At 40.4% G+C, this 18,230-nt stretch overlaps 1 protein-coding gene across 4 annotated transcripts in view; it reads left to right on the top strand.

The window, feature by feature from the left end:
• Positions 1–1,970: 1,970 nt before the first annotated feature.
• Positions 1,971–18,230, top strand: part of LOC119741650 (dynein heavy chain 6, axonemal-like) — a 126,775-nt gene continuing 110,515 nt past the window's right edge. For 3 of the 4 annotated variants that reach the window (XM_038217483.1, XM_038217484.1, XM_038217486.1), the window contains exons 1-10: positions 1,971–2,112; positions 5,327–5,817; positions 7,330–7,505; positions 8,599–8,921; positions 10,371–10,510; positions 11,626–11,661; positions 13,367–13,534; positions 15,271–15,386; positions 15,922–15,984; positions 17,416–17,683. In XM_038217483.1, coding sequence (XP_038073411.1) covers positions 5,350–5,817; positions 7,330–7,505; positions 8,599–8,921; positions 10,371–10,510; positions 11,626–11,661; positions 13,367–13,534; positions 15,271–15,386; positions 15,922–15,984; positions 17,416–17,683 — 1,758 coding nt within the window. In that variant the 5' untranslated portion in view covers positions 1,971–2,112; positions 5,327–5,349. The remainder of the gene's footprint in view (positions 2,113–5,326; positions 5,818–7,329; positions 7,506–8,598; positions 8,922–10,370; positions 10,511–11,625; positions 11,662–13,366; positions 13,535–15,270; positions 15,387–15,921; positions 15,985–17,415; positions 17,684–18,230) is intronic. The other variant, XM_038217485.1, reaches the window with a different exon arrangement.

An 18,230-nucleotide genomic window follows, 5' to 3' on the forward strand; every position in this document is an offset into this window, starting at 1 on the left:
CCAGTGTTGTACATAAGAAATTTTATATGACGGTAATAATTATTTAAATCTAATGGTGAAAGAAATAAACGTGCTGCACAAGGCACAACTAAAACTACAACCGATTCGTGCTCCACATTTTGTATGTACATGTATTGTATGTCCAACTGAAGAAAAATAATCTCTTGAATTGTTAAAGGGAATGTACATCATTGGCTTTTGCTGTAATTTTCAGAAATGAACTATTTGAGGGGTTAGTATAATAGATCAAATATTGTTACACTGACATTTTTGAAGTTTTGTGTTCGAAAAGGTTGGAAAAACCAAGAAAAACAAAAATGTTAAAGTAGTCTGGTTCCCTGACTCCACAAAAGATAAAATGAATCAATTTATAGATGACGGAAAATTGTAAGGCAAGGGAACCAGTCTAGCTGGCCTGCACCCGTTCATGAACATGTGACCAATAGCAAACAAAATTTGGACTGAAATAATGGTAAATTTTGAGCAGTAGTTGAAAAATAGTTAGGTTTTTCCAACGCTGGTCGGCCGACCACCATTGGAAATGTATACAAAAATACCATTTTCTTGAAAATGACTTCACACCAGGTGCCATAGTTTTACAAGATGCTTGAGACTGTCATTTACCAACATTCTAGTAAGGTATTTCGTAAAAACTTGGTAGTTTTATTTTTCGATGTTTGCAAATGTTGTATATTCCCTTTAAAGAAACATTGGTTATATGTAATGAACCAACCAATTTAATGAGAAAATCAATGAAATGACTGGCAGCAAACACCCTGTGAAATTATTCCGCCAGAAAAAGTGTCATTCGGAAGCAAACAATCATTGACTTGGTTTTAAAAAAAAGTGTGCCAGTGGGCAAACTTTTTTGTAAAATTAGACGATTTTGTTAAATAGGCCTACTGCGAAAATCACTCATCCACTAAAACTTCAACTGAAATTTTATTAATTGGGAGTTAAGGATCAATTATTTATAGGGCCGGGTCCTACATCATTTCCATTTGAATGCTAATTCAAGTTAATAAAAGCCATGTTTTTACTTTGGTCAGTAAAACATGGCTTTTAATTAACTTGAATTTGCATTCAAATGGAAAATGATGTAGGACCCGCGGCCCTTATTATAAATAATTGATCCTAAACTCCCAATTAATAAAAACTCATGTCCCCAAAATATATTGTTTTTGTTTTGTTTCATGCTGGAGATAACTATTTTGGGGGTTGATACTCTTTACAGGGAATGTACAACATTTGCTTTTGCTGCACTTTTTCAAAAATAAATGGATCTGAATGATAAGTGTGTTACAGAAAATATTGTTAAACTGACTTGCTTCACGTTTTGGGTTTGGAGATGCTGGAAATCCAAGAAAACTAACCATGTTCTTGGAGTCTGGTTCCCTGACCCCACTTGACCCCACCTGAACCCACCTGACCCCCCATGAAATGGAGCAACTTGTAGACTTTGGGGAATTGTAAGGTCAAAGAATCTGTCTAGCAGGCTCATACCCATTTAAGGTGTGTAATGCAATTGCAAAGAAAGTGCAGAATAACTAAATATGAACAATTTGGAGCAGTTTTTGAAGAAAAGCCAGTTTTCTCCAACGCTGGTCGGCTGACCAGCGTTGGAAAAATAGAAGTTTTCTTGAAAATTTCAGCACGCCACTGAGGAGCCACGATTTTACAGGTGCATGCTTTATGATACAGTCATTCCCTAACAATCCAGTAAAATATTTTGTGATAATTTGATCATTTCGTTTTTTGATGTTTGCAAATGTTGTATCTTCCCTTTAATAATTGGTTTATCCTTTATAATTTCAAATAGCTTTTTTCCGGATTTTAACATGTAAGACTTGAGAGAGAAAAGATTCTAGACTTGCTAAAGCTAGGTCACACACAACTATGTCCAGAACACGAGCAGGAAATCAATTTGTACACTAATGTCGTGGGAATCCAAGTACTCCGAGGAAATTAATTGGGTTCGCAATGCATGATGGTTAAAAGCAGTTGTCATGAGAAAAGAATATGGCGGTCTAAACATTCGGCATTGGAAGTTTGCGAAGAACTGAACTGATGAAGAAGATGAACGATTACAACACGAATTTTGCTGTTTCTTAGGTACGTGCAGAGTGTGCATTTCCTCAGTTTAATTGTGCATAATTGAACAGCACGAAGTAAAGCTGCCAACGCCAGCGCACGGTAACCCGAACCGTGCCCGAACTTGCCGAAAAGTCATTAACTCGCGTACAACGACATGAAGTTGATGAACGAGATCTAGTGGCGTGCAGTGGTCGAGGCGACAAATGTGCATGCTTAGGCTGGCTAGTGACTGCATCGAAAATGAGAACCTGATGAAATGACCTGTTACTAGTTAGTGTTAGTGTTAACATGGTTTATAAAGTGATATATACTACTTAAGTTCTAGTGCCAGCAATATTATAATTATTATTTTTTTTAATATTAATATTTAGGCAGTGTATATTTTGCCGGAGACGGCAAACTTTTAGTATAGTCGTGTTCCCTAACGTGGCGCACTTCGAAGCCTACCCGACTTTCCGCGTGTAGTGTTGCCAAACCTCTTTGTTGACAAACCTCAAACTCATGCAGTAAAATACTCGTACTTTTACCTTATTAATGCTTGCTATTTAACCTCTGTGAACAATTTCAGTTTCATAAAATTTAATCCGAAATTCAAAAACGGTGGCGTCCGGAAATTGGGCACAAATTGGCGGAGTGTTCCCCAACGTGGCGCACTTGAATAAATCTCGGAAAATTCTAATTTAACATTTAAGAATTTCTGTAAACTTGATAAATTCTGATAAACAATTATTATCTCTACTTACATGCCCAGCCAGATGTTTGTCAGAAAATTATTTTCTTATTTTTCGGGGCATTTGTAAAGGGTTCACTTTGCACTTGAAAATAAAATCGGAAAATCACGCCAAAATAATTTTTTCTTCTAACTTTGTTATGGGTAAATAAACTCGCGATTTATGAAGAGGAGTGTTTAGAACTTGATAAATTTTCACTTTCTTGGAAATTTCAGTTAAAACCTTTGCTCTAGGTAGGCGCTAAAGGCGAAAAATCAAAGTGCGCCACGTTAGGGGCCGCGCCACGTTAGGGTACATCAACAATAAACGTTAGTTTGCCGGATATGCACTGAACATGCACAGTTACTGTTTTTTTGTACTTGAACATTTTCCGGTGACAAGTTTTAGTCTGGCTCCATGCCAAAATTATCGTTGTTACCTCGTATTCACAAGATGGGATTCAGTTCAGACCATTTTATAATTTCGGACTTTATTTCCCTTTTAAAAAAAAATCCTCCAGAGCCACAAATCTGAAAAAGAAAATGTAATACTCTGCAAAAAATGTTTGAGACATGTTAAAATAATAAAAGAAGAATATTCTTATTTATTTGGGGATGGGAAAAAAAACCTTAAAATAGTGGCGGGGATCAGGATTCGAACTCGGGACATCCCACTCAATAAAGTCACTGCTTAACCACTGCACCGATTTTGCTACACAACATTGATGGGAATTTAATACATGTTATAATTCAGCCCTATCTTAAAGAGTACAGCGCCCTCTGTTGATATGGATTACCGCCGGCAAACCTTTAGAAAACGTTAGTTTGCCGGCGTTACCTCCGGCAAAATATCCACTATCTATTAGGCCTAATTATTAACATTTTGGTGTCTAAAAAAATCAAAAGGTCCTTAATCTGTTAATTACGCTGACATGGCTGGCTTTGGCTTCGATTTGTTTTTGTTTAATACTGTAGTGTTACTAGTGTCAGTTTTAGGGACATATGGTTAAAAAAAAGATCCTTGTGTGACCATTTTTTGCGCACTTAGCACTTTGACTGATTTTTTTCTTGCATAAACTATTAACTAAAGCCTAAACACAGTTATGGACTTTAATGTTGTAACTAAGAATGGCTATTAAACTACATGGAAAAATAATTTGAACAATATTGAATGTCAAGGAAGCACCAAGAACGTCGTCATCTGCAGATGAGTCATATTGGCTGCCACGAAAGTTTCGTTCCCATAATTCGCGCACGAACGGAAAACGTCATTCTACAGAGTCTCCATTGTGTCCTACTTCTGAAAACAATGTGGATCGATTTGTTGAATAAAGGATAAGTTTATGTGCACAACTTTGGTCTCTAGTTTGATAAACTAACTTTAGTTTGCCATCCGACATTGTTACTACTTACACAGTACACGTTTGTTTAAATATGAAATAAATGAAGTTCTTTCGATTTTGGTAAAAACAAGTTCATACAAAATATTTTAAATCTTTTCATAATTGAAAATTTGAGGTAAATAAATTAAACCCACAAATCTTATAATATATTTTTGTCGAAAATCTAAAAAGTTTAGGCCTAGTTAAATCCTATGCATGGAAAGAGTTCGAGAATTATTGTTTTGCTGAAAATCAACCATGTGCCAATTACATAACATTTTACAAATTTAAACAGATTCTCCAAAAATAGAAACATGCAATATTACTTTAGTATAACGTGGCTATATTTTTAAGTACGTGTACATGGACAAATATATTTGAAATGACCCCTCCAACAAAAACATAACAAAACCACCCTGGCTTTCTGTAACAATGTTCTCCGGCATTTATTGCTCATTCTAATACACCTGCGATCAATCAACGATAATGCAGGCGCGTGCTGCATGCAGTCTGGAGACATCCTTGTCACACACGCCTTGTTTGAGGCTACCATTTTGAATTCAGGAAAAATTGACTAGTGCATGGCTCCTGGCTAGGCTAGACTGTTTCCTGGGCCCCCTAAAAATATTGGAGTCTGAAGGATAATGGAAACAGGGAACTAGACTAGCTCATGGCTAGCATGAGACAGACCAATCACAGGGCACTTCAATTGGTCACCTGGACAAATAAGTAACCACCCAACCATTTGCCAACAAAAACATCAGATTTCACCCTCAAAACAGCCACAGAATTACTAAATACGCCACCATGAGACACAAGTAGAGATCGATGATTAAGATTGAGGCTAAAGTTTACTTACAATTTGGATGAAAAATGGAATTTACCATTTATCGTTCCATAGCGAATACTGCGCGGAGCTGCGGATGCCAATTTTGTTGACATTTAGGTTTAATTTCAAGGTCAACGATTGATCACATGATTAGCAAAGCAAATTTTACTAAGGGAATTTACTAAAGATATTTTCCAACACTTTAGGTAAAGTTGAAGTGCCTCACATTAGGGCTTCCCCTGTATATAGGCCATGTACAGGGGGTATATGAAACAAAAATTGTAAATTTTTGTTGCATTCTCTTGCTTACAGAGTGACTATTTCACTACAAGGCCATGGATTCCCCACACTATTCCGAGTCTGAATTGACATCAGAGTCTGGAGTAGGTGGCTCACCTGAACCGATTATGGACCTGGGCTACAATGACATCTCACCGCAGAACGTCAGCGAGCTGTTTGTGACTCCCAACACGGGATCCCGGCCGGCGCAGAGTGCCCCCGCCACGCTACAGACGACGCCGTTCGATGCCATCTCGGCTGCGTTTCTGGAGAGCGCATCCCCACCGGCTCACTTACTGCCGAGTACCGATGAAGAGGAACCCTTATCCAGACAGAACGGAACAACAACGTCTAAGACCGTGAAGTTTGCCGGCACCCCGCAGTATTTCCAGGCGACTATAGCTGCACAGAGGCGGGGCCTTGACCTAAAAGCCAGGCTGTACGATCGACCACAGGATGCCCAGGTGTACCAGACTATTCGACCAGCTGGTATCCCGAACAGGAAGACACAGAACGGAGTCAATGTAAGTCATTGGTATTGCCCCCCCCCCCCCCCCCCCCCCAACTATAGCAATGGTCTCAACTATAGCAGTGGTCCCAACTATATTTCAGACAGTCCCAAGTATAGTCCGGGAAGTCCCAACTTCGGTTTGGAAGATTTTAACTACAGTTGGCATTGTTCCATCTATGATGTTATAGTTTGATGTACAGCCTGTCTCAAAAGAAAATGGTACAATCAGAAAAAAAAATTGTTAAATATGAAATTTCAAAACAAGTCATTCTTACTTGGCATAATATTAAAGAACAAAGACTGGGCTTTCCAATAGTGTTTGTTTGATCTTATTTGTTTTTGTCAATTCAGAGATATAATCAATTTAGTGCAATACACCAAAATCGATTTTGTGCCACTTTTATGCACGGGCAGAGTTGTTTCGAGTACTGTGCCATGCTGTCTTGAAGCTCACAAAAGATTGCAACTTGGCAAAAGAAACAAACTCAATTTTTGTGTTCCGCAGTAAACTGGAGTTATCTCTGGATTGACAAAAGCAAATGAGATGAAACAAAAAGTATTGGAAAGCCTGGTCTTTTTTCTTTAATGTGATGCTCAAAGCGACTTACTTATGTTGAGATTTAATATTGAAAAAAAAAAATTGTTTTCGATTGTACCATTTTCTTTTAGACAGGCTGTACTTGTAACACTACAGTACTATAGAAGCGAGCAGACTGGATGCAGAAATGACCTGACGTTTGCTAAACATTTCAAAGTGATTCTCTTGTTTTTTCTTTAGCATTTTGGCCATTGACGTTTCAGTCTCAGTTCATCTAAAGACAAAAAGATTTATATCCTTGCTCTACTGAAAAATTCCAACTAATAAATTTCCCTCTGCTTTTGGGTTGTGGAAGGACTGTACTCTATATTTGGCGTTCAAAAATATAATGTGTTCATTTTGTGAGATTGTTAGGATTAATCCTACATGTACAAGTAAATCAAATTTGAAAGTCTTTGAACCTTGCCTACATAATATTACATGGTATTTATTCCCTTATGAAAAAAAATCCATAATATAAGCGTGCTCTGTTGTTCTGGAGCAGTGCGGGGTGTAACAGGCATGACAGTTATAATAATAATTATAATTTGGGAGGCTAATCATCCTTACTCGCAGCTGGCATGCTGAATTGCGAAGGACGCGGCTACAACGTGGTCGGGCCGCTGGCACGTAAAGGTGCCTATGGCTGCCGGCCACATCGACCCATATATGACCACGGAGCACAGCCTGAGATCGAAAGTGTTTGATTTTTCCAGAGGGAGGAAAACCGGAGGGCCCGGAGAGAAACCCTCGTGGCACAGGAGAGAACCAACGCACAACTCTACTCACATGCGATCCGCGGCCAGGATTCGAACCTTTGGTCACCTTGGTGAGGGGCGAGCGCTTTACGCACAAGCCACCCATGCTACCCAGTTATAAGGAAGTAATTTACTGTGCGATGTCTCAGGGATGCATTAGAAATCACAGACATTTCTCTTTCTCTTTCAGGGAACATCTAATCTATCAGCGGTGCCGCACCCCCCACCCTCTAGAGTCCCAGCCCCTGGGGGCGCCCTACGGACCACCCTGTATAAGCGAGACCATGCCAGGATCCACATGAAGAGACAAGGAAGCAAGTCATCACTGCTGGAGGAGGAGACTAAGCAGCAGAAGCCAAACAAATCGTAAGACTGAATCTAAGGCCCTGTCCGAGTTATTTGGCCTTGTTGCAAATAACACACGTGTCTATGGGAAGTGGCTGCAGCCACTGCCATAGGTGCGTGTGTAATTTCCAGCCTTATTCAAATATCTAGGACACAGCTTAGTTCTTGTGGTTATTCTGTTGAATGATAGGGGTATGACAATTCGTCACATATTCATAAGATGGAATTTTTGCGTCGGGGTGATTTAAATCAAATTAGGTTTTGCCCTTCACCGACGTATAAACACTGTATACCCAGTGTGTTACCTCCCGAGTGAAAGTTAAAAAATCACTCGGGTGGGACTCCAACCCATGACCTCCTGCTTTCTAGTGCAGATGTCTTACTCCTCGACCGCCGAGCTAACGGGATCGGTTGGCTGGTTCAAATCTGAAGTAGCAGCGGGTACCGCATTAACTATTCATAAGATGGAATTTTTGCGTCGGGGTGATGTAAATCAAATTAGGTTTTGCCCTTCACTGACTATACACTGTATACTCAGTGTGTTACCTCAGTGTGTATTTTTTCCAACTTTCACTCGGGAGGTAACACACTGAGTATACAGTGTGTATACGTCAGTGAAGGGCAAAACCTAGTTTGATTTCATCACATATTGCAATAATCTGGTATTTGTAAGGCCATGTAAAATATAATGTACCAGATTCTCGTGAACATGAATGTGTAGCCATTGTGAGGTTAAATTCCAGTCTTAAGTGGTAAATTTTTTTTAAAAAAAATAGCATCCTTGCCATTTTGGAAATGCTGCACAAAAGTGGTCGATATTTTGGAAAAGATCATAAGCCATCGGGGGGGGGGGGGGCAAAAAGTGCCCGCATCATTTTTTTTGAAAAATTGGGACGGGATATATTTTTGGTATGATAGGTATGGTAGAATGTGATGAGTAAATCTGTTTCGCAGTACTTTACTATGAATTATAAAGTTCGACAAAAAAACCTACAAAACCTACTAAATCATATTGTGTGCACAAATATATGGAAATGTCTCCCAATAGGTACAGTTTTCCATAATAATAATAATTTGTATTCATTGTTATTTTTGTTTATTTTTTTTGCTTTAGTGAAATTGAACCTAAACCTCCTTCCGATGTCAAACCAACAAGTGCTCCAGAACGGATCGCCCCAGAGGAAATACAGTTCCGCGATGTGCACAAGCCAGCAATCTCCCATTCCCACTTGGACGTACCCGGGGCTGCCAGCGGCACGTCCGTTGCCCCTACCTCACCTCTGATGCAGCTCACAAAGAAAGAGTTCACCCCTGACCCCTCGGTGACCTCTGACCTGGGTGACTCGCCCTCACCTCCGTCTTCCCCCTCCGGTTCCCGTAAGCAGGACCCGAGGATGGTGTTTATGTACTTGAAGACAAACAAATTTGATGACACAGGTAGGTGTCCACTTCTGGATACAATTTTTCCTTGTGGTGATTTAAATATGTATAGACCTCTCTCATAGACAGCCATCTCTGTAGAAAAATTACAACTGCGTTTTCAACGCTATCATGTGTGTGTGTGCGCAGTGTGCAAAATGTTCTAAAAACACGCATGTAGCTCAAAATTTCTTCGAAGCTTGGTTGGTTCTTCTCTTAAGGACTTCCACAAGGGAGTATTTATAACTAGGAGGCCAGAAACACTGGGGCAAATCCCTTCTCTTAGCGTTAAGTGTTCTTTTACGTGTGTTAGGCCTTATACAACACACGGGACCTCCGGCTTAATGTCCCATCCGAAGGACGAAGCAATAATCGTTCAGTGCCTTGCTTAAGGGCACAAGTGTCCGGGCCCGGGCTCTAACCCACGCCACTGTTGCCTCTGAAACACCAGAGCATGAGTCCGGTGCTCTTAACCGCTAGGCCATGACACTCTTAACCGCTAGGCCATGAAACACGGCACGGCTGATGCACGTCAGGAAAATTCGACTCCCAAAATGCCGATGCACATGGCAATCTGTAGGCAGTGACATCATTTGAGAGAGACTTATACTCTGTGTTGTCCTGAAATATTGTGTGAAAAAAATTCGCAATCTACTCTGGAAAGGCATGTTATGAATAGTTTTGTGCGGTACCCACTGCTAAATCAGATTCGAACCAGCCAACTGACCCCGGTAAGCTCGGTGGTTGAGTTGCTAAGATGTCTGCACTAGTAAGCAGGAGGTCGTTGGTTTGAGTCCTACCCAAGTAGTTGTAAATTTTCTGACACAATCACTCGGGACAACACTGAGTATTCAGTGTTTATATAAATATGTGGGTGAATTCCATGTTATGAATTGAGAAGTCTTTGGACTCGTGAGAGCTCCTTGGGGAAGACACATTGAATGCGCAAACATACTGAAATTTGTATCCTTGTGGAGACATTTCATTGTTGCGACGGATCAACATGCCTTGGAAAATCCTAGTTTTTGAGTAAAATCCATATATCTATTTCGTGAAAACCTTGTGGAGATGTATTCATCTATAGAAATTGCCCTGTGGAGAAGTATACAATCTTTGGTTCCCTATTGTGTGCATGTCTCCAGAGGGCACGGTGTTTCAGATCACACTGGTTGAGGTGTATGATGCGAAGTACACATGATAAATTGCACCCTGCGTGTACATAAACCTGTGTCTCCTTTCATTTGAGCACTAGGTATATAATGAAAATCACAAAATATTTGAAGAAATTCCCATACTGCCCGAAATACCCAACAACAAGTTTAGTTAACTAGTAGATCAACACAAATATAAGCTTAACAAATGTAATGCTCATAACTTAGCAAATCAAAACTGAGTTACCAAATAAATTACAAAAGTCCAGATCTGAACAAAGTTTGATTCTGTGAATTGTTCCGATTGGATTCCTAGCGCCAGATATAGACAGCTTGACATATCATCTGCGGCGGATGCGAGGTGTCATGGAGCTGGTGGTAGACTTACCAAGACATGGACCCACGGTCAAGGCAGAGATGATAGGCATTGAAGACAGGTTGCTGGAACCAGCCAAGGTAGGGATCTTATGGGGGCTAGAACAGGAAATACGGCTTTCAGATTTGCTTTAATCCTAACCCTGCCTGATGCAGCGCAGTGCAGTATCTGTAAAAGTCTGTGGGACCTTGCATTTGGCCATTGACACCAGTGTGTAAAATGCCAAAACTGAGAACGTGTGAGTCCCATTTAACAATACCACTGTTGTATCCACAGCCTCTGAGCAAATTTGGCCTTTTTTAAACATATTGGATCTTGTTACATTCCTCAGGCTTTGTTTTTGACAAGTGTTGCATGTTGTTGCATCTGGCAGGGTTTCTGAGACAAAAATTGGAGGTGTTTTCAACAATTTTTGATCCTGGTTCAGCCGGGGATTTTCCATCTGCTTAATCAATAGGCGATTGTTTTGCCACCTGTTTTCCAGCAAAAGTCAACAACTTGAGACAATATCTTCAAATTTTTCAGTTTCAGAAAATTGGTGAGTCAGGTTGGTGCGGTGGTACCGGTACTTATCACGCCCTCCAACTCACCCTGATATGGTTTCCTCCACCTCTTAAACAGAACATTTTCTTCATTGTCTTCTCCCTCTAGGTTTCCCCAAGCTTGTGAGTTACAGTGCCTTTGCACTTGTTGACTATTTTTCAGATAACTTAAACAAAACATTTTATTATACCCTTTAACCCCCGAATTTTTGTTCTTTAGTCTCCCCCCCCCCCCTGCACAAAAGCTCCCCATACCAGCAAATCACTGTATCAGCTCTTTGCCTAGAGAGTGCACTTGCAAAAACAACTTATTATTACTATGTAGATTTCTAAGCTATGGGCTCCATGCACGAACAAGAGAAAGAACCACGTTCGAGAGCACCATTGACGGGACACACAGCATGTGCGTACTGGTTTGCACATATATAGCGTGAAGTATGCGAGACTTATTATGAATGCACACATACCCGTGGCGCGTGAGCGTCAGGTGGCCCATTTCTGCCGTGTGTCCCAAGACTTTACATAGTTAAATGTTTGAAGGTTTCAGTTGAACATTGTAAGACTCGTAAACTAATACTCGCTCGCAACATATTCCATGAAGATTGTTTTTTTTACTTGTGAACACCGTCAATTCTTCTCCTTCCAATATTCAGCATAGTATTGAGGCACAGCTCAAATCCAAGCAAAAGGTACGGTATTCCTCGTAAACCATATCACGGTTGATGTCACTGCAGATTTGATTTTGTGATGTGTTGAAGTGTGATCATCTAGTAACTCTTTATTTCATCTCTGAGATTTCATTGTACTGTGATAAAATGTGTGGGCACCATGGAGGAATCACTGAAAGTATTAGGACCGATCGCAGACAAATGCAGCATGTGGCGAATTCCTTTCTCTATGTTTGCAGCAAATGCTTCTTGACGTCAAATTTGCTTCGCATTCACATGAAGTATGAACCGGCTGTAGAAGTACCAGCTTGCCAAAGTAGATTACACATAACGGTACATTGGCCAAAGCTCTATTTGCATTCAGGATGGGATAGTCTTGCCAAGTTCATACAAAACATTCTTAAATATTTGAAAATGTCTTGTCACTGAGTAAAAGTTTCAGAATGCTTGACTGCTTTTTTTGGTTTCATATTTGTATGCTCGTACATCTTATACATACATGTACCGGTAAGGGCGGGGGGGGGGGGGGGGGGGAAGGGGGGCAGTCGTATGTATGTCAGGTCCTATAAGTTGGTAATCAGTCCATCCTGTAGATATCCTTATCCTTGTAGATTCTTTCACTGTTTGTAGACAAATGAGTGTAGTGTCTCTTTTTATCACTAGTCGGGCCGTGTCTTGTGGCTACCACTTTGGTATTTAGCTATTGATGCACTTCAGAGCATAGTTGTAGCCACACACAATGTCCATTTTTTTGGACAAGGCCATTGTTAGTTGACACAGTGTGTATCATTCCACTCTCTGAAGTTACTTTTCTTCATTCACAAACTACTTGTTTTTAGTTCTCTGTGAGAAGTAAACATTTCCAATAACACCATGTCTATTAGCCCCTTACGCCAGCTGACGGCTGTGACTGCAGTTCAGTGAAGGGCGATGAGCCAGGGAACGCTGTGGCCGCATTGCCGCCGCATTCATTCATGAACATTGGCCAAATGCCTGCACATTGTACACATTCCACTCAAAGTGCAGCTAATACCGGCATCAAGGGTTTAAAAAAAAAACTCAATACACTTTTCTTATATTATGTAGTACTCTTTCTTGTGTTATGTAGCATGTAGTACTCTTACCTCTATTCCTTTCTGATGACACAAATAACTATCTTCACATTAATATTTCAAATTTCTTAAAAAAATTCCCCAAACCATTATCAGTAAAAAAAGATACATATAGAAAAATGATTGACAACTTTCAAATTGGAATTGGAAATAAAAAGGAAAGGTTCCCAATATCATACGCTTACCACTGACAGCCTTGTCCTGAACTCTCATTAGAAATTGGTAATTTGTGTAATTTTGAAATTCATCCATTAATTTTAAATTTCATTGATAAGATGCAAATAAAAAATGACCGAATTATTATTTTTGTTTTTTGCATCTCATTTCAACATAGAAACCGGAGACAAAATCTATTAGAAATTCAGTCAACTTTTTGATGAGGTTGTGACAATGTTCTTCAACCTTAAGGAGAAAAAAAATAAATTTAACAACAAATAACAACAATAACAGCATCCTTATAAACAAGAGCAAAAGGGGCCCATAACATGTGCATAAAGATTGAACCCTGTAGATAAAAATGTATTAGAGTGCTTTAAGTATATTTTCAGGCTGTCTTTTACATGTTCTTTTTTCTCTTTTTTAATTCTTCCTTTTTCTTAAACCCCTTGATGCAGCATTTGTTTGGAAGACCAGAGGATCCTGGTGAGTTTGTGTACGCACTCCCCCGCGATCGTTACAACCCTAGGGGGCGCTATAACCCTTACAGCCTGCAGGTGGTGTCACCACAGGAAGCCCGGACATCAAGGATGTACTTTACGGCCAGTGCTACCGCTGTGACCCTGGTAGGTGTCGTGCAGTGGGTGAAACTGCAGTCGCACATGACGCATCGTCCCACAGGAGTTGTAATCGAGTCAGTCACAAGTCAATCACAAGTCAGATTATAATGTGTGTCGCTTATAAATCGCTTTCCACCAAGCTAGGTCTCAAAGTCCTTCACATTTATTACCCCTGTTCATCAGGCATGAGATCACTTTTCTGTAGCTGAGATCAGCGCAGTCTGGTCTCTACCCTCAAAGGCCCCCATTTGTACTTCTGGGTGGTTAAAGTAAAGTGTCTTGCCCGAGGACACAAGCACCATGTTCCCCCTCAGTGTTCAAACCCAAGTACCATTGCACACGGGTCGAACATCGCAACCACTGGACCACGGCGCTCCCCTGTATACCCAGCACGATATGGGACGGAGGGGCACCCCCACCCCCCAATCTCCCTATACCCTCTGCAAACCCTAGACTATATTGTTACCTAACACATCACCCTAGATATCTCAGAGGAATTCCTGAGATTCTGGTAACACAATGACCAACACAAAAGAGGGGGAGGGGGTCCCTCCGTCCCATCTTGCACTACATTTGCTCCCCTGGGATGAACAATGAAACAGTGATGTAGGATGAACAGGAAGAAGGAATGCCTTTATCTGAGTTCTTTTGAATAGTTTGTGACTTAATTTGGTATTCCCAGCAAGAAATGAGATGAAGGGGTACCCCCAATCTCCCTTTTCCCTATGCAAACCCCCAAATATCTCAATAGAATTCCTGAGATTCCGGTAATACATTGACCAACACAAAGGAGGGGAGGGGTTCCCTCCGTCTCATATCACGCTACATATGTAACTTGGGATAGGATGAGATGTGATGGACTCATGGGGCGATACCAGGCATTGTCCCCCAGAGTGATAATTAACTTGTGTAATCACCAGTTAAATCACAAGTGTGGTGACAGGGAATGAACAATAACAAAGGAATGCCTTTGTCAGAGTTCTTTTGAATAGCTTGTGACTTGACTTGGGATAGGATGACTTGTGATTGACTCATGTCCCTTAGAGTGATGATTAAGTTAATCACAAGGTAAATCAGGAGTGAGGTGACATGGGATGAACAATGACAAAAGGAATGCCTTTGTCACAGCTCCATCGAATAGCCTTTTGACTTGAGAGTAGATGTCTTGTGATTGACTTGTGGTGACTTAAGACTGACCCAATTTCAGTTGCAGGTATTTAAAACCCTCCTGCTGTCTGAGCAATCACAGACAGTAAAAAAAAAATAATAATTCTCTTCCCCTGCCATGCCTTTATACATGGGCTAGTCACCAACAGTCAGATCACATTTCCTGTATACAATGTTCCTAGTCAAATTCCATCAACAGACAAAAGCAGGTACTGGTACATGTAGGTGCAGATGACTTATCAATTGCCTATAGTCAAGGCAAGGCTTTATTAAGTTACAGTAAGCAGTCGCAGCCAGTCAATCCTGCTTTATGTAGGTCAGGGAGCTCTCCGTGACTCCGTCACTCAAAATTGATTATGACTGCTCGGATGACTTTTTAACATACTCTGTAAAGTAAAGTAAGTTTTTTTGGGGGGGGGGAATGTAATTATATTGACTTTAGAAACTTAGATTTAGCATGCATGAGATATTTCCTTTGTTGTCAGAAAACCATTCAGATGGTACTTATGTATGTGATGGATGGATGATAAAGATGAAATGCCCATACTTTCCCGTCTTTTACTGTATTTGAATAGTGCATTCAAGAGAGTGAGGATGAAGATTATGAGGAGTTAACTCACACAATGCAGTGGCTGTATGAACGCCGTCTCTTCCACGCTATCTTTGATCTACCTGTCTTTGTCAAATTTCGGTAAGTTTGGGTAGGGAAGTCTTGCATTTTATAATAATCAAAGGTCTCAAAGTGCTACACAATATTACCCCTGTTCATCAGGCCATGAGACCACTTTGTTCTCTGCAGCAGCTCATGATCAGCGCAATATGGTGTCTACCTACACGGGTACCCATTCCTACTCCTAGGTGGAGTAAAGTGTCTTGCCCAAGAACACAAACATCATGATTCCCATCGGGGTTCGAACCCAAGTACCATGGCACATGATTCGAACACCGTAACCATTGCATTGCTATCTGGACTGTTTGACTGCCGTATGAATTCCTTTGCAATTGTCAAGTCAATATATCGACGTTTGTTTTCAGTATGTGCCATTTCCAACTGATTTATGGTCACATGGTGTTCAGAAATTTAAAGTATCAAGCATGAAATGGTCTCATAAATTGACAAATTGTCAAGCACTTTTGGCAATCAACATTTGGGCCTGACACTTGGAATTGTTGGCGGACATGAAGTACTGGTCATATTGTGAGAATCTTTTTTCTCTTCTCTGTAGAATTTGGAAGGCCTTTAAAATGTGGAAAAGCAACGTCCGAGCTCTCAAGAAATCCAGCAGCAAGTGAGTTGGAGCAAGTCATCGTAACCATTTTTTAAGGAAAATTTAGTCAGGAATTATGAAAAAGAGTTATACATATGTTTGTTTTTTTTTGCTTCGTAGCCTGTGTGTTTCAAGGTTTGTACTTGACAAAGTCAAGCATTTTGACCGTTTTGCCACTGTATTTGACTTTTGTACCATTGCCTCTGTAGAAATGGAAACTTTATTAATACGATTCTTTCTTTTTCTTTCAAATGAACCAGAAAGAGAAACTGACTACAGGGGATTAGGCCAAAAAAAAAAAGTCTCCGGTTTCTGGTATGGAGCTTGCCCCAAAAGTGGTGCGGCGACGCGGCTTTTTTTTTTTTTTTACCTGTTTTTTTTTTTTTTTTTTTGCTTCACATGTCGGCTGATGACTGCAAATGGTGCCCGACTAAACTTAGTGCAAATATATGGGAGTCCAGAGAGGCCACATAAAGCTTATTCTCGATCATCACCCCACCTAAAAACACGTTAAAATTGTGCAGCAGCAGGATTCCAGTCAAACCAGTGAGTTTAGCGGTTTTGAGACATCATCTTGTATTGAAAAAAAAAACTTTTTCATTTTGCCGACGCGCATGGCTACGGCGACGCGCGCGCATACCAGAAACCGGAGACTTTTTTTTTTGGCCTTAGGTGCATAATAATAATTTTTCAAATTGAACAAAGAAATTGACTGGAGCGGGGTTTGAACCTGTGACCTCCGGATAACAGTTCCGGTGCTCTACCAACTGAAATATCCAGCCCTGTGTTGGCGGTTCACAATTTAGTCAATGTCTTTGTCAAGGGCGTTAGGCAGAAGCCATAAACCCATATGCTCTACCAACTGGATAGCTCAGTTGGGAGAGCACCAAAACGGTAATCTGGAGGTCGCAGGTTTAAGCCCTGGTCCAGTCAATTTCTGTGCTCAACCAGCAGTCTTTGGAGTTTCCTTTATTTGTACTCTAGTCTAAACTGTTTCAAATATAGAAAATAATATTTAGAGGACTAGATTGAAGTTATTTAATAAAGTATCTTATTGGTTGGATGGTATTTAGTGTTGGTGTAGCATGAATTTAGGTTTTATGAAATACGGACTCATTGGTGGTATTGCGCATGCTCATGCATAGATAATTAGGAGAGGGACCGGTCACGTGAGAGGGTTTAACCAATAACAGGGAGAAAGAGTCCGATTTTCATACGAGTCCGATCTTCATATGACATTGGCGTTGAAATTACATGAAAAAAAATATGAGTTTTGCTCACAATTTGAGAGTAGCTCACAGTTTGTTGTACAAGCCAAGAGAGATGTGTTGCTTAATTAGAACATTCAAATAAAGCTTTTTATGTCAAAACACGTCAAAAACCAAGACCAAATTGACATTCAGCTTGGATTTTTGGCAGTCACAGCGTTGCATTTTCTCCTACCATTCAAAGGACCGTTATGCACCGTCAGCTCTTCGCAGCCAACGAGATTCTGCAGCGCTGCCTGCTGCACATCCGCAGCCAATGCGAAGCAGCCTGCAGCAGCCTGTCAGGGGACGGGGACGGAGAGAAATCCATCACCTTGCTCAAGCTAGACTCTCGCTCCAGGCTGACACTAGAGGACTTCTGCGTTGACCAGGCCGAGCAGTGCGACGTGGCCCTGCTGAAACTCATGCACATGAGGGATAAGATTGTACGGCTGGCCTTTGAGTGCTGTGCGGTGAGTTTGTCTATTATGAAGGAGTGGTCTGCTGTAAAATGTTGAACGACTAAAATACCCCAAAATATACAGAGTTGTAGTTTAGGTATTTTCAGTGGATCACAAGTCCATTGAAGCTCTGGTCACAAGTCAATCGCAAGTCAATTCACAAGTCCAGTCACAAGAAATACAGGATGAAAAATAAAGGAATATTTGGTCACAGATTGTGGACCTGGTACTGGAAGACTTGTGATAGACTTATGATGTCTTGGGATCCATAACAATATATACCCTGACTAGAACACTGCAAATATATAAACATGATAAATGTCGAAAAGGTCTGATTTTTAAATGCTTTCGAATCTTTTTCTGGTAGGATGAAATGGCAGGCAGTCCGTGGTTTCTTTTTTGTTTTGTTTTTGATAGAAGGATTCTATAAAGCCTTTTCATTCTGTAATAGATGGGAGATGGAAAATAATGGGAAATATGTTTCGATTTTGTTTACTTTGTATTTTAATTGTGTAGAAAACAATCAAATCTTGTTAAAATATCTCAATAAATTAGACTA

The sequence above is a fragment of the Patiria miniata genome, unplaced genomic scaffold (assembly GCF_015706575.1).
Source record: "Patiria miniata isolate m_02_andy unplaced genomic scaffold, ASM1570657v1 HiC_scaffold_5, whole genome shotgun sequence".
NCBI lineage: Eukaryota > Metazoa > Echinodermata > Asteroidea > Valvatida > Asterinidae > Patiria > Patiria miniata.